The sequence below is a fragment of the Epinephelus moara genome, chromosome 3 (genome assembly GCF_006386435.1).
Source record: "Epinephelus moara isolate mb chromosome 3, YSFRI_EMoa_1.0, whole genome shotgun sequence".
Taxonomy (NCBI): Eukaryota; Metazoa; Chordata; class Actinopteri; order Perciformes; family Serranidae; genus Epinephelus; species Epinephelus moara.
In genome coordinates, this window is record NC_065508.1 from 42,407,046 (window position 1) to 42,423,354 (window position 16,309).

At 43.2% G+C, this 16,309-nt stretch overlaps 1 protein-coding gene across 7 annotated transcripts in view; it reads left to right on the top strand.

Moving 5' to 3' along the window:
* usp25 (ubiquitin specific peptidase 25) overlaps nucleotides 1-16,309 on the top strand; it is a 242,263-nt gene that overhangs the window by 191,215 nt on the left and 34,739 nt on the right. The window contains exon 24 of one of the 7 annotated variants that reach the window (XM_050035507.1): nucleotides 2,435-3,775. The exons of the other annotated variants lie outside the window; for them this stretch is intronic. Within the exon in view, the coding sequence (XP_049891464.1) occupies nucleotides 2,435-2,458 (24 nt within the window). The 3' untranslated portion in view covers nucleotides 2,459-3,775. Of the gene's footprint in view, nucleotides 1-2,434; nucleotides 3,776-16,309 lie in introns of those variants that run through there. 7 annotated transcript variants of the gene reach the window in all.

The following is a 16,309-nucleotide window of genomic DNA, read 5'->3' on the forward strand; positions in this document are numbered from 1 at the left end:
TGTGTGTGTGTGTGTGTGTGTGTGTGTGTGCGCGTGCGTGCGCGCGCGCGCATCAGGGCCAAACTTCGCCGTGCGCGACACAGAGAACAGAGGAGGATTTTAGACGCGCACCGTGTAGGGACAGAAATGACATGCCGTTGTGTAAATAAGATAAGTAAGTGTTACTACTGCCAAGCTGGCAGACCCCCGAACCGTAGTAAAGGGACCTCCGAAGACCATTAGCTCCTTTAGCTTGGGTTAGCTCGTTGTGGCAACAACACATAAACAACGGGACTTCGTCTGTGTTAAAGAACGGCACTTTATTTTCAGCACTGCAGGGATGATGCACAGCCTTTCTCATCAGTGTCTGACGCACTGATGTTTCTTCACTGTGGCTGCTGGATGTAAACAATGTAGCACATGCCTCACTTTCTTTCTGGGGCGCATCCGTCTGACGTCACACACCACACCCGGCGCACTAACGTCTCATACCTCCTACATCAACCACACACACACACACACACACACACACAAGCCACACACATCAGGCTCAGCCTGTAACATAAGGCTATTTATTTTGTTTAATAAAAGGACAAGGTATAGACCTGTTCTATAGGAATTTAATAAAAGGACAAGGTATAGACCTGTTCTATAGGAAAGGTAACCTTAAATGACTTCTGTTGTAATCCAATATGATGGTAGGGGAAACACTGCCGTATGATAAGAAAGGGGTCCGGTGGAAAGCGATCACAGATGCAGTCGCCATGTATATTGTAAGAGATATGGTGCCCATATATAGGCTACCGTGGAAAAGCTGGGGTTTATTCACATGCTGAAAGTTTTGGACCCCAGGTATGTGCTACCAGGCCGCAAATATTTTTTTTTAACTAGGAGGGGAAAAAATCGATTTAGATCGTGAATCGGATTTTTTGTGAAAAAATCTGAGAATTTTTTTTTAGGCCATGTCGCCCAGCCCTAGTATGTAGTTATGCAGCCTACCATTGAGATGGCTAAAGCAAGCTAGACCAAAAATCATGTACATGAGATCAAAGACAAGACTAGACAATAGCTAATTAATATGCACATGCCATTAACTGCAAGTTAGGGGAGATCACCCTCATTGTTATGATGTGTCAAAATGACAGATGTCCTCAGACTTTTCCATCATTGATTAAAAAAAACAACCTTTGCTCCCTCTGCTCCTTCTCCTCTCTTTTCTCCGTCTCAAACCTCCTCTGCTAAAGTGACTCAGCAAAACTAACACGAGCAGACATTTCCCCCTCAATACTGAGCTGTGCTACTATAATCAAATTGCTTTTGCTGAGATATTGCTTAGGCTTGCTTGCAGCCCACAAAATATTCTACTGAGAGTTTTTCATTGAATACTGCCACATGAAAATCCTTTAAGCATTGTGATGTGAGCCCCTTTTAATTTCAAACCCACTAAGCTCCAGGCTGTGCTCTGGTATTATTGAGGAGGGCTGAGGGTCTTTTGGTCTGATGAGCCTCGTACTGGTCTTTAGCAGCCCTCTCACTGCTGCACTCAGTAACCTTACACCAGCATTGTGCTCATAATGTAATCATTGGAGTGGGAATAGGAAGCAGGGGGGCCAGCGAGTGTAAACACATTATCATGAGACACAAGCATGTCCTCGGCTAACCTCAAAGCTCAGCTCTGCACAGGCTGATGATTTATCTTAGATCTCAGGCAAGACTCCAGCCACTCAGCTGTTTACCTTCAGCTCTTGTTTTAATTGAAAACACTGCTAACATTGACACAGTTACTGAACTTGGATCTCTTGCAAATCAACCCTTGCTGTCCCTGAGTCCAAAATGGCTTGCAAAAAATGAGTGGTTTCCTCAGAGAGGAGGTCAGGGAGTTTGTGTGTGACAGCAGGGTGGTTTTAGCCAAGAACAGGAAGAAAAGCTTGTACCCACATGCATGCAAGAACCTCAGGACCCACTTCAGTAGGATATTCTGCGATATTAATGATGTCTGTGGGATTACTGTATTTGCTTTCTCTGTCTAATTCTTATGAGAACAAAAAGGAAAGCATCACTAGAAAGAACAAAGCAAGAATAGTATCATGAAAAACATGGTAAAAATGAAATCACAACAATGTTGTGTGGAGTAAAAACAAATACATAAGATAACACAAATACTAAAAAAGTCAACAAAGTGTGTTCTTTGACAAGTTATTGTCAAGTCTTCATAATCTTTGTAATCGTTATTTACTTGACTGGGATACTCTGCTGTCTAAAAGCCATAAGAAAACTGGGCCTTTTAGCTTAAAGCAGGGGTAGGTAGAAATCTGGGGAAATAAAACATTAGAGTTTGTAAATACAACCTCCTCCTGTAACTCCCCTCTCTGTCCAGAGCCCCTCCCACCAGATGACCACAGACATGGACACGCTTCATACACTAACTGATTCATGTCATCTTATTTTATTGTAGAGTTGCACACAGCTCCTTCTTTGAGCAGCTCTTTGCCCTGCTCTCTCCCTGTTTATCAGACCACAAATGAAAGTATTGCTGCAAGCCTGGAGAGCTGTGAACTACTTGACCAGGAGGACACAAGGCAACAGTTCTGAAATTGTGGTCGGCGGCTCAAATCCAGTCCAGTGTGGGGTGTCACAACGTGCTGGTGGCCAGGAACACAGGGTCTAACCTGTGTAATGGCAGCAAGAGAAAGTTTGCTGATCCGGGAGGGAGTTGGGGCTGTCTGGTCCCTCCAGAGCTTCAGTCGCTGACTACAGAGCTGCTGCTTGCTCTTCTCCTGGCGAGGTGGTCTTAAACAGCAGGGAGTGAAACACATGACACTCTGTGATCTGGGGCTCTCGCTAACATTTGCTAGAAACGTGAACTTGAGCTTTTGGCCTTTGGCTCTGGTTAGCAGAAGGCTAAACAGTTAGCATCATTTACTCTCCATCTCTGAACACATATTGACATGTTTTATTTGGTTTGTTGTCAGACTCTCTTTTAATTCTCTTTCTGATAAGTCTGGGGTTTTTGTTATCATTTCAAGTCATTCATTTATTTGTCACATGGAAATATACAAGGTACAACTTCAGTGAAATGTGATTCCATCAGCTCCCTTAACTTGTGCACTTTGATTTAGTTCTTTCAGGGCTCCAGACTGCAACCAAATGGTCGCATTTTGTCGCACACAAGTATTTGTTAAAAATACTTGCTCTTGTGAGACCCGAAAATTTGCAGGTGTTTTTTTTTTTTTTTTCATGTTGTAAGACGAGGGAGTGAGTCCGCCAGTGTAGGCCAATGTGTGTGAGAGGAGGAAAGTCCAGGAGTGAGTGATGAGATAACTGCAAGGATCACGTCATCTACACTCATCAGTAGGCTTGTTTGAGATAAACTGGGCCTCACCTGGAAAGTGCATGAGAGCAGGCGGCTGCTGTAGGAGGCGGTGACAACAAGCTGTGGTCAAGTCAGAGGCTGAATCCAAATGTCCACCCTCTGCAGACCACCTGCAGACTGAGTCCTCGCAGACTTCAATTGTACGTAGTGTGATGTATTTACCCTCATCACGGAAAGTCTGCGAGGGCAGAGACTGCAATTGGCTGGTAGACAGCCCTCAAGACCGTTTTACTCGTTGCCGTGGAAACGTTCAACTATGTGTCATATAAGTTGATGAATAGTGCCTACTAATCTGTTCCTGCAGATAATAAGATATAAATCCCATGTATAGCCTTTTATGTGACTTAACAAAATTGTATTAATACACCTCTATATAATAGGCTACACGGAAACGGAAATGTTTGTAAATAAGGACAGGACTATTACTCAATAAATTGGGTATTGCCTCCATTAGAAGACCTTCTTTTGTTGTTTTTTTGCCTTTTTTTTTTTTAGCCCATTTCACTGCGCAGCCTGTTGGGCTGCAGTTTTAAAATGCATATTCATTCCCTCAAAAGCCTATACATATTTCTGTATTATGATGTGGTTGAATATTACTTCTGGCCTACACAATTCAAGTAGCATTTTAATAGGCCTAACTATCAATAACTATTTCATATATCCATAGGTTGTTTTCAGCAATTGAAAAAAACACAATGTCACATCCCCACTGCAATGAATTGTGGGTTATTAAATCAGTGAAATGTGCCGAAGTCTGCACCCCAAGCAGACTGTCTGGAAGTCTGCAGAAAATCTACTTTAGACCCCTTGTGAACTGGTTAAATTGTAGATGGCCCTAAGCACCAGACTTCCCAGGAAGCGCAAGGTCCGCAAGTCTGTAAGTGCGGTAAACTCCAGACATTGGGATTCAGCCGGGCAGTTTCCAACAGTTTCCAGCAGCCCTCAGTCCATACCAGAAGTCACAGAAACACAATACAATGATGATGTTCGTCGTTGATTGATTAAAATTTATTGGACTCATACATCAGTTTGTTCTCAGTCTCCAACTATTTTCATTATGAAAGATTAATTTATTAAAATGCTTTACAAGCTTTCGGTTTATGTTACAATTTATGTTCATGGTTCAACCTCCATTTTACATAAATTCTCATGTAAATCTGCATCATATCAGTTTGCTGCTGCAGAGCAGCTGAGTAGACCTGTTGCCTCAACTACATAGGGCTCTAGTTTCCTGGCGCAGTGCACGGTGGCGAACCCCGCGGAGAGCTAGTTTCAAGCAGCGCAACCCGAGGCGCGCTCAGTTTGGTAGTTTGGCAGACCGAGGTGCGCTGAGATGGGTGTGGCGGCGCAGCAGGGGGAGGTGTCGACAGATCCAGCTTGGAGCAGTGACAGTTTCGTGCCAAAAGGCTTCGCCGAAGGTGTGCTAAGAGCTCGCCAGCTGAAACCACGTCTACTGTCAGCGCAGGCGGAGCGCAGCCGGTGTAAGCCGAAGTTTGGCTGACCGGCGGACAGTGTCCACACGTCACCAAAACCTCACAGGCAGGTTTCCAGAATATCAGGCACATTGACAATGCAATAAATACCCAAAAAAACACTATTCAATGCAACTATCTGCAATCAGCACATAAATGTATCTCTATATCGACTGTCCCATCACATCTGATGTCAGCTCAAAGGGGATTGGCACCGTTTGGCACGTTTGGCACGCGTAATGGAAACCCAATCTGATTTGATTAACACAGCTGCAAACTAATGAGTTCGCATCCTCTCAGCCAACCCCAAACAGCCACAGCATCAGATAGGGAGTATATATTCAGCATCTGTCATCTTAGAAAAGCCAAAAGAAAAGCAAGAGTGAGACTGCGAGAGAGAAAGAGAGAGCGCACGCGCGCACGAGAGAAACACAACATTGATTTACGATTGTGGTGACCTCCTCCCAGGCTATCTTTGCATCATCAGCCCGTGGAGGTCTGCTTGCAGTTCCGTATATTTGGACACTGCGAGCTTGGACCTCCCGGACCAAAACATCCGTTTTGTGTCTGACACTGCTGCTCTCTTCTGCCATGGCGAATTGAGTAAACTCTCATTACACCTTCGCACGGCACGTTTAAGGGTGAGGAGAGGGGCTCATTTGATTGGTGTGATGTGTGTAAAACCCACTCCACGCCTTCTCTCCTACCTCTTTCCGACTTGCGCAGGTAGGAGGGACGGAGGTGGGACAGACGAGTAGCTGCGCCAGCGTGCACGGTGTGCCAAACTTGCAAAATCCACCTGGCCACACCCAGTTGGCGAAAGCACAGGTGTGCTGCGCCCCGCCTCGCCCGGTCTGTGAAACTAGAGCCCATAGTGTTACCCGATACCGATACTACAGCCTTCACATTAAAGTGGACAAGATTAGCCTGCCTGTTCATCTACAGTGCAAGTTTCTAATCAGTACCTAAAGCCTTCCCCACTGCCTTCTCACTAGCACCCTTAGTGGCTTGAACATTAAGAATACTAGAGAAAACACTTAAGTTAACGACAGCTCCTTTCTAAAATCTAACAGTTGCTGGAAATTATTAAAGCTGCAAGTATACTTTTGCTGCTAGGTAAATGTTAATTTTTGAGTCTAGACCAACCGACAAGAGCCTTCGTCTATGGACCTGACTTAGCTGCACACAAGCTGTAATTTTACATCACTGAGGAGAGGCTAGGGGATTTTTTAAGAAACCCTTAAATCAAATTTAATAAGTACAGAAAACTGCTACTTTAACAGCAGATGAGTTACTTATTTTTAATTATACAGAAGCTTACAGCAGTAAAACAGCAATACCAATCAGATGCAATCAATAGAGAGTTGTTTCAAAAACAATCAAAACATTTTTTCCCTCTCCCTTCCCTATTGCTCTTTTACTCACGACCCCCTTGGATTCTGGAGAATAAGGCTGGAAATAAAAATGCAAAATCTCAAAAATCTATAGTAGCAATTCGCACAGGGGACTGAGCGCGAACAGGATGAGCTCAAGGTCGTTTGTCCCATCTCCTCCTTTTGTTTTCGTTTCAGTCCATGATAACTGCAAAGTTGTTTTGTTCAGTTGAAATCGTTTTCAGATGGAAAAACTTTGTTCAGCTCCCGTCCTCGTTCAGAGTGAGTACCCCCCCAGCAATCGATCAGGAGTCTGCACTTCTCTAAAACCTTGAGTTTTTATTCCTTTTTCTCCATCCCTACATGGACATCCTTCACCAAATCTCCTCCTTTACTGCCCCTAAATGGATATCCTACATTAGATCATCGGAAAGCACGAGGCTAGCACGAGGACAGTCACAGATGGTGTGATCACCTTTGCTATGATAAACAAGTGATGCGTGACCGAAACTTGGTGTCCTTTTCTAAAAGTTCAGCACATTAGTTCATACCCCCCAGCAGCCCTGGTCATGAACCGATGTTTTTGCTGAGCTTTGCTAATCTGTTAATCAAACCATCTGTTTTAATTCAGGTACTTCCCATTTTCTCCAGCCATCTGTGCCTACTCGGCAGTCTTTGTACTTTCCACCGATCCTTTCATTTCCCCATTTATCCATTACACACACAATATCATTAGTTCATGTTACATGCACTCATCATAAAGTTCACTTTTAAACATTTCTGTATAAAATCATTAAAAGTTTANTAAATATACCAACGAAGACAGTGGAAGGAAGGAAGAAGGAGGAGGAAACAGCAGAGAGTGTTAGTAGTTCGTCGATAGAGAGTAGTGAAAAGTTTTTTAGTTATAAAGTTTGCGAATGGACCACACTTACCACGCAACAGAAGAGAATGAACCCGAACCGTTATCTGCGAGGAAAAGAAGACGCAACTTCACTCCTTGTGATGCACTCTCTGCGGCGCTTTTCCTCCTGATGATATATCTCCCCAACGATGGTAGCAGTAACACCGAATCCCATTCTGTGCATTCAGCCTCTCGTCTCGCCCGTTCAGCATCAAACACATGGAATTCCTCATCTGTATGCTCCGGCTCAAACAGGTATGGGTCTGGGTCTGTGTCCGCTACAAGAAACTCTTCAAAATCGCGTTCAAAGTCGTCCATTGCAGCTACTGTAGTCCAGAGATATCGCTAGGCTAAATAAACAGCTGAGCTCTGTTTACAGGCTACGCTGTCAGTCAGTGTGCGGGCTGGAGATTGAGCAGAGAGGGGAGGGGGTCCCCACTCTGTGTGGTAAACGAGTATGTGTGTATAGTTTTGAAGTGTGTGTGTTACGCCAGAAGAGTCAGAGTTTGGGACAGAGTCTTTTACCCCCTGGAGTGTTACCGGAGTTTTTGGAGTGCTCAAATAAACGGGCCTTTTTCCCGAACGCTCCTCTGGTCTCCTGCTCATGAGGGATTCATTACAATATGGTAACATGGCTTAGATTTCTAAATAAACATTCACCTCATCGCTAGATAGACCTACTCCTGAAAAACTTGTGCGCAAGGCTTTTTGTCCCTACGAGGCCACCGTCATTTACCCGACGGGAGGGGTGAGTGATTGAGTCCTGCAATCTAGAATTTGACCACTGATGTCACTGTTTTCAACCCATTTTACACACTGGCCCTTTAATATTTACCAAACTTTACTTGATTAAACACATTCATTTCATTATTACAATATAACCATGATATAAAATCACGCACATTTCTACTCATAGATACTGATTCAATGTTTATTACAGAATGAACATTACAAATCACACATTATATCTTTTCTTTATTTTACCAATTTATACTTTTAGCATTGTAAATCTCTTTTTCGATCTAACCTCCATCTCCTCTTACTGCTGTTCTCTTGTGGGTCCTGGCTTTGCCTGCAATGGTGAAAGGTCACTTATGGGTGACATGCACGTCATGTAGTCAATAATCAGCTCCGGTTCTTTTCCTCCTCTTTTTCTGGACCGTCAGTGGTAGAATGGGCTTGTTGGGGTTCTTCCTTTTCATTAGATTATTCTGCTGGTTCTGTTTTTTTGCTCGTTTTGTGATTCAACAGGGCTATTTTCAGGCCTTTTTCTCTTATGGGGGCTCTGAGGCCTTGTGTAAGGCCTTCTGGATTTCTCATCGATGTCCGTTTTTCAAGCCACTTCGACAGTAGGCTAAATAAATTGTGTCTGGCTATTAGGTTAATATTGTCAGGACAACAGCTTTCATTAAAGATCAGTCAGATATAGTCAGGGCTTGACATCTGTACAGATGTTATTTTAAGTATCCTCACATCTCACTGACCACAAGTCTCTTTGATGCTAAATATTTCAAAAATTAAAATAGTACAATGTTAATATGCAGTAGACTACGTATAGTTCATGATACTGTTAAAATACCCAAAGATGTGAATGATTGGGTCTGCTGGACGATTTAAGGTGTGCCCCTAAATTTTCTGCTTGTGCTCCTCAATCTTCAGGCAGGGGCTAAAGTGCTCCTACTTAAAAAAGTTAGTCTGGAGCCCTGCCTTTTTGTGTCTTCTTACATTGTTGGCTGCTGCTTTATAATTGTCCATTTTTCCTGATGGTTATGGTAGTCCATGGTTTCTGGTTGTGCAATGATTTATCTGACCACACCACACACCAGACCACAACAGGAGGGCTGAATAGTTGTTTTTCCCAAACATGGGCTGCAGAGATCCACAACAGGGACGGGACAGTACCTCACATTCCCACTCACACACCAGTCCTTACTCACCGTAAAGCGCATGCCCCCTCTCCCTCTCTCACCAGAGTCCTCTTCTTGGTCAGATGGGAAAATAGAAAAGGAATCACCTGATTGAATGATGCTGTCCAGGATTCAAACAAGTTTCGGTGGATTAAAGGATATCACAGTTTTCTCAGTTGGAAACTGATGTGGCATAGAGGTTGTCTAGTTTATATCTGGTTGTACAATGGCTAGCAGGATACAAGGGCAGCTGGAGCTCATTCTTCTCCATCTGTCCTTTATGTTTACATTTGAAAACGTCAACATGTCTAGTTAGCAGCTAGCTAGAAGTGAGTTGATTTTCTCATCCTGAAGAGTGACTCAGTGACCAAAGCCAACCACAAAAAGCACCACCAAGACCTGAAAAATAAACTTAAGAGCCTAAATTTACCAAATTTTAGCATAGCTGCCTGAGAGGAGACCGGAGGTTGACAGTTGATTCCAGTGCTGGAAAAATAACTTTCTCTGCAGGATTTGCCACCAGAAATCAGACCGTCATCAAAGGGATGTGCATCTGTAGAACAGCCAATAGGAATGCTCTCTCTCTTTCTGAAATGACCTTGGATTGGCCAAAGTCTCTCATCATGAGTTAGATTCTCTTAAGCCTGTAAAGAGCCAAGACGAGGAGCAGAAGTATAGTGTTCTCTCAGACCACTTCATTCAAATAAACACAAGAAGTTTGTGCTCTCGAGAAAGGATCAGCACTCAGTGAATAATAGGAATGCACCGAAATGAAAATTTGTGGCCAAAGCCGAATAAAATTAAACGCTTGGCCGAGTGCCGAATACCGAATACCGTTGTTTCGTTTTTCATTAGTTTTTACAGATGAACCCCCTCCAGATTAGTGCTGTCACGGTACCAAAATTGTGACCCACGGTAGGATACCAGTGAAAATATCATAGTTCTGAGTAGTATCATGATACCACAGTGAAAATTAGGCAGATGTGCCTTTTGTCATTTATAAAAAGATAAATCACTTCTCTATAATACATCAATGATATTTCAATGGAATAAATTACTTATTGACTTATTCATACTTCAAAAACAGCATCAATAAGTGATTAACATAGCAGGGATCAAAATAAAATAAATAAATAAAATAAAAATCAACCAGCCACCCTCCTCCCCTGACAAGTAAAGAACAGTCCCTTCATAAGTAAAGAACAGTCCCTAAAGCGCGGTGAGGTTTGTGGACCGTTACCTGCCACAGAGAGAGAAATGTGAACGGCTCATTCTCCTCTGACACGCCACATACCTATGTGCTGCCACGGCTCGGCTGTTCTGGTACTTCTGGGCAGTCATGACGCCAAGAAGAGGACATTATTGGAGCCGGACTTCTCCGTCACCAGTAAGCCTATGGCCGCCGTATTTGACAGGAATACATTCCTGTCTGTGTCTGTGACCCCCGTTCAACCCACAACCAGCGGGATTCGCCTTTCGTTTCTGCTGCTGGTTGAACTCTGTACTCGCACAGCGTGCTGAATGATTTATTTTGCTCGAACAAAACTATTTTTAGTCGCAAATGCGAGTGCAGTGACGGACGGAATAAAATATCGCCACACTGCCATCACCGCACGCTGTTTGATTGCATTATCAAAGCACGGCGCTATTATTGGGCCTTGCTTTTCACTTATTCCACCGAATATCGAATGTGTGTTTTTTTGCAATATTCGGCCGAATATATTCGGTTACCGAATATTCGGTGCATCCCTAGTGAATAACCTCCTAAGCCCTATGATAAGCTATTATGGCAAGGCTTAACTATACAGACCAGTGAGCAGTGATAACTTAACATGTCTTTGGGGTCATCAGGTGGGAACCTCCTTTCACCAGTGTTTCGTCTAGTTGGTCCAACGACACCTCCAGGAGGCCAGACAGTGATCTCTGGCGTCCCAGAGACACTCCCCTAATGCCAGGTCTCACTGCTCCCCACACCAACCCAACAACCTCCTTTAACTTACTTACACATGGCTTTCTCAGCCCAAACAGCACTGCCACCTTCAACAAACCAAGGCTCCGTACATGCGAGCTCCAGGTAGAGACAGTGCCGATACTACCGTTCCTGGCACTTTCACCATGCTCTATTTCACTCGCTACATAGCATAACTCCAATATAAGCTAAAGTTAAAGGAGATAGAGAAGATAAACTCACAGGCTTTCTCAGCCCAAACAACACTGCCACTTTCAACAAAAACAGGCTCCGTTTATGCGAGCTTCAGGTAGTGACAGTGCCGATACTACCTATCCTAGCACATTCACCATACTCTATTTTATACGTTACATAGCATAACTCCAATATAAGCTAAAGTTAAAGGAGATAGAGAAGATAAACTCACAGGATCAGCAAACACACTCACCTTACAGCATGGTCTCAAACAAAAGGGATTCAAATAGGCCACTCCCACACTTAAATAACCTTCCTCTTCCTGGATTTTCTCCTGAGAGGACTGATTGGTGGATCTCTCCACCTGATCACAAGGAGTTATGTACCCTGCTTAGTAGTTTCCCCTGCTGGCCCCCAACTGACATTATTCCTCCTCATCCAAATCCACACACTAACTCTGGCTGCTTCATCTGACATTTCCTTCACTGTCCCCGCACGAGTTCCCCCAGGAGCGAGACAGCTGATCTTGCTATGAATCCCCTACACCCCACTTTCACTGGACAAATCCTAGTTTTCCACCCTCACTGCTCAGCTTCTGCTCCTAGTCTGCATACCTAAGCTTTTTTCTTTCATAGGCTTTTTCCACTGAGTCTTCCCAAGGAACTGTCAGCTCAATGAAATAAACTATCCGTTGACTCACTGACCACAACACTATGTCAAGCCTGTGCTTGGTACGAACTATTTCCTGGGGAACAACAAGCTTTCCCCCTAAAACTACTTGCATTTCCCAATCACAAGCACCTTCTAGGCGGTCACACCCTTGCCGCCTTACTAACTTATCCCTTCTGTATTTCTCCCCCTCACGGACAAACTGAATTGCTAAACTCATATTCTTAAAATCTTCTGAATGTACCTGTCTTCGTTTCCCTTAAATGCATGCAGCTAAACTTTTCAACACCTGGTTATGTCGCCATGTATATCGGCCTTGTGACAAGCTAACTTTACAGCCTGACAAAATATGCTTTAAGGTTGTGGTAACTGTACACAATGGGCATGATGGGTCCCTATTTACCCACAGTTTCACGTTCTGGGGGGTTGGTAACACATCGTATGTAGCCCCTACCAGGAATCTAATATGATTCTCCTCCATAATCCACAGGTCCCTCCAACTAAGCTTCCTCTTCTCTACACTTTCCCAATTCAACCACTGTCCCTGTTTAGCCTGGGCCACTACCTTTGCACCCCTTAATATCTCCTCTTGTCTACCTATCTGTTCCACAACCACACCTGCTTTATTCCATACCGGTTTGCCTGAGTCAAGCCCCAGGCCTCCCGGCCAAACTGAACATTACCTACAATCTCTGCATGCCTAAGAGCTGCCTCTGCCTCCTGAACTGCCAATCTTGGGTTCCACTTCCTACCCTTGGTTGGATTTGGAACCACACTCCTAACTACCATGTCCTTACTCCCAGATAACAAGAGCTCTGTCCTGACCTTGGTACATTTAAATTCCTCTGTTAAGCTAGACACTGGCAGCTGAAGTATCCCTTTTCCATACAATGCAACACTAATTAGGCACCTAGGAGCGCCCAACCACTTCCTAATATAGGAGCGAAACAACCTTTCAGTTCTCTTCACAACGAATATTGGAATTTCATAAATTGACAATGGCCACATTAACCTAGGATATAGCCCAAATTGCAGACACCACAACTTCAACTTTCCTGGAAGTTCTGATTTATCTATTCTATCCAATCCTTCAGCCACATCTTTTCTACATTTCACCACCTGTTCCTCATCATTCAACTCCACATTGTCAATCAGTCAATCAATCAATTTTTTTTATGAAGCCCAATATCACAAATCACAATTTGCCTCACAGGGCTTTACAGCATACGACATCACTCTGTCCTTAGGACCCTCACAGCAGATAAGGAAAAACTCCCCCCCAAAAAAAACCTTTAAGGGGAGTGAAAAAAAATAGTAGAAACCTCAGTAAGAGCAACTGAGGAGGGATCCCTCTTCCAGGATGGACAGATGTGCAATAGATGTCGTACAGAACAGATCAACATGATAATGCGTATGACACAATGAGACAGAAATAGAGACAGAGAGAGAGAGACAGAGACAGAGAGAGATGCAGGACAGACGGTAATGACAGTAGCTTACAACAACATGAATGAAAGTAATAATATAATTAATATTACAGGCTATTGTGGTACAATATGTTGAAAGTACATATTAATATCTGATCGTATACATATGTGACAATAATATGTGTATAATAACAGTAGAAGTATGACTAATGATAGCAGCAGCAGGAGGCATCTGGCAGGACCACGGCAGCAGCACAACCACACACGTCACACTATCCAGGCACCGCTGTGATATGAGTTAACCTGCGAGACAGTGTAGCACAAAGGCTCCCAAGAAGAAGCTGAGTTAGTGACATGCAGTACGGCCGAGTTAGCAAGATGCAGTAACAGGACATGAGAGAGAGAAGGAGAGAAGGTGCCCGGTGTATTATAGGAGGTCCCCCAGCAGACTAGGCCTAAGTCAGCCTAACTAGGCCCTGGAACAAGGCAAGCCTGAGCCAGCCCTAACTATAAGCTTTATCAAAGAGGAAAGTCTTAAGTCTAGTCTTAAATGTGGAGACGGTGTCTGCCTCCCGGACCGCAACAGGAAGATGATTCCACAGGAGAGGAGCCTGATAGCTGAAGGCTCTGGCTCCTGATCTACTTTTGGAGACTTTAGGGACCACGAGTAACCCTGCATTCTCAGAGCGGAGTATTCTGGTGGGATAATATGGCACTATGAGCTCTCTAAGATATGATGGAGCCTGACCATTTAGAGCTTTATAAGTTAACAGTAGGATTTTAAATTAAATTCTGAATTTTACAGGGAGTCAGTGCAGAGAAGCTATAATAGGAGAAATATGATCTCGTTTCTTAGTTCCTGTTAGTACACATGCCGCTGCATTCTGAATTATCTGGAGAGTTTTTAAAGACTTACTAGAGCTACCTGATCATAGGGAGTTACAGTAATCCAGCCTAGAGGTAACAAAAGCGTGGACCAATTTTTCTGCATCTTTTTGGGTCAGGATAGGCCTAATTTTCGCAATATTACGCAGATGAAAAAATGCAGTCCGTGAGGTTTGTTTTAAATGAGAATTAAAAGACAAAGACAGATAAAGAGTCTCTGAGTTGTTTGGGGCCATGAGCAATAACTTCAGTTTTGTCTGAATTTTATATAAGGAAATTGGTGCTCATCCAGGTTTTTATGTCTTTAAGGCAATTATGAAGTTTAGTTAATTGATTACTTTCTTCTGGCTTCATCGATAAATACAACTGTGTATCATCTGCGTAACAATGGAAATTTACAGAGTGATTTCTGATGATGTTACGTAAAGGAAGCATATATAGAGTAAATGGGATTGGTCCGAGCACAGAACCTTGCGGAACTCCAAAACAAACTTTAGTACGCAAGGATGATTCATCATGAACATGAACAAACTGAAAACGATCAGATAAATAAGATTTAAACCAGCTTAGTGCAGAACCTTTTAGGCCAATTAAGTGTTCTTGTCTCTGTAGCAGAATTTGATGGTCAATTGTGTCAAACGCCGCACTAAGATCTAATAAAACAAGTACAGAGACGAGTGCTTTGTCTGAAGCAAGGAGAGCATCATTTGTAATTTTGACTGAAATTCCTCAAATAAATTATTATCATGGAGAAAATCACACAGCTGGTCTGCGACTACTTTCTCAAGGATCTTTGAAAGAAAGGGAAGATTAGATATTGGTCTATAGTTGGCTAACGCCTCTGGATCCAGGGTGGGCTTTTTTAGGAGAGGTTTAATTACAGCTACCTTAAAAGACTGTGGTACATAACCTGTTAATAACTAAAGGTAAGACTTCCTTAAGTAGCCTAGTTGGGATGGGGTCTAAGAGACACGTTGATGATTTAGATGAAGAAATCACTGCGGTCAGTTCTTGAAGAGAAATCTTCAAGGAGAAGCAAACTAAATATATATTAGGTCTTACAGCTGTGTTTGAGGGCAGATAGGTACTATCCGAGGACAGGAGATCATGAATTTTGCCTCTAATAGTTAGAATTCTGTCATTAAAAAAGCTCATAAAATCATTACTGCTAAGGGCTAAAGGAATGCAAGACTCAATAGAGCTGTGACTCTCAGTCAGCCTGGCTACAGTGCTGAGAAGAAACCGGGGGTTATTCTTATTTTCTTCTATTAAAGCTGAGTAATAATTTGCTCTGGCATTGCGGAGGCCCCTCTTATACGTTTTGAGACTGTCTGCCCAGACTAAACGAGATTCTTCCAGTTTGGTTAATCACCAATTCCTTTCAAATTTTTGCAATATTTGTTTTAACTTACGGGTTTGAGAGTTGTACCAAGGACTGATCTTTCTTTGCTTTGTTAACTTCTTTTTAGGAGGAGCTACAGAGTTGAATGTTGTTCGCAGCGAGCCTACAGCACTATCGACAAGATGATCAATTCGGGAGAGTTTAAAGTCGGTACAGGAAAAACCTCTGTTACTGAAGAACATGGTATTAAATTTAACGACGGAGGAATCATTTCCTTAAATTTTGCGACAGCACTATCTGATAAACATCTAGTATAGTAACTGTTGCTGAGTGGCGTGTAATCGAGTAAAAAGAAATCAAAAGTTATTAAATAATGATCTGATAGAGAAGGATTCTGTGGAAACACAGTTAGGTTATCAATTTCAATTCCATACGTCAGAACTAGATCGAGGGTATGGTTAAAACAGTGAGTGGGTTCATGTACACCCTGACTGAAGCCAATAGAGTCTAATAATGAGATAAATGCGGTAGCTAGGTAGTCATTATCAACGTCGACATGAATGTTAAAATCGCCTACAATAATAACTTTATCTGATTTAAGAACTAAACTGGCGGGGCGGCACGGTGGTGTGATGGTTAGCACTGTCGCCTCACAGCAAGAGGGTTCCCGGTTCAATCCCGGGTGTTGGAGCCCTTCTGTGCGGAGTTTGTATGTTCTCCCCGTGTCAGCGTGGGTTCTCTCCGGGCACTCCAGCTTCCTCCCACAGTCCAAAGACATGCAGATTGGGGATTAGGTTAATTGATAACTCTAAATTGTCCGTAGGTGTGAATGTGA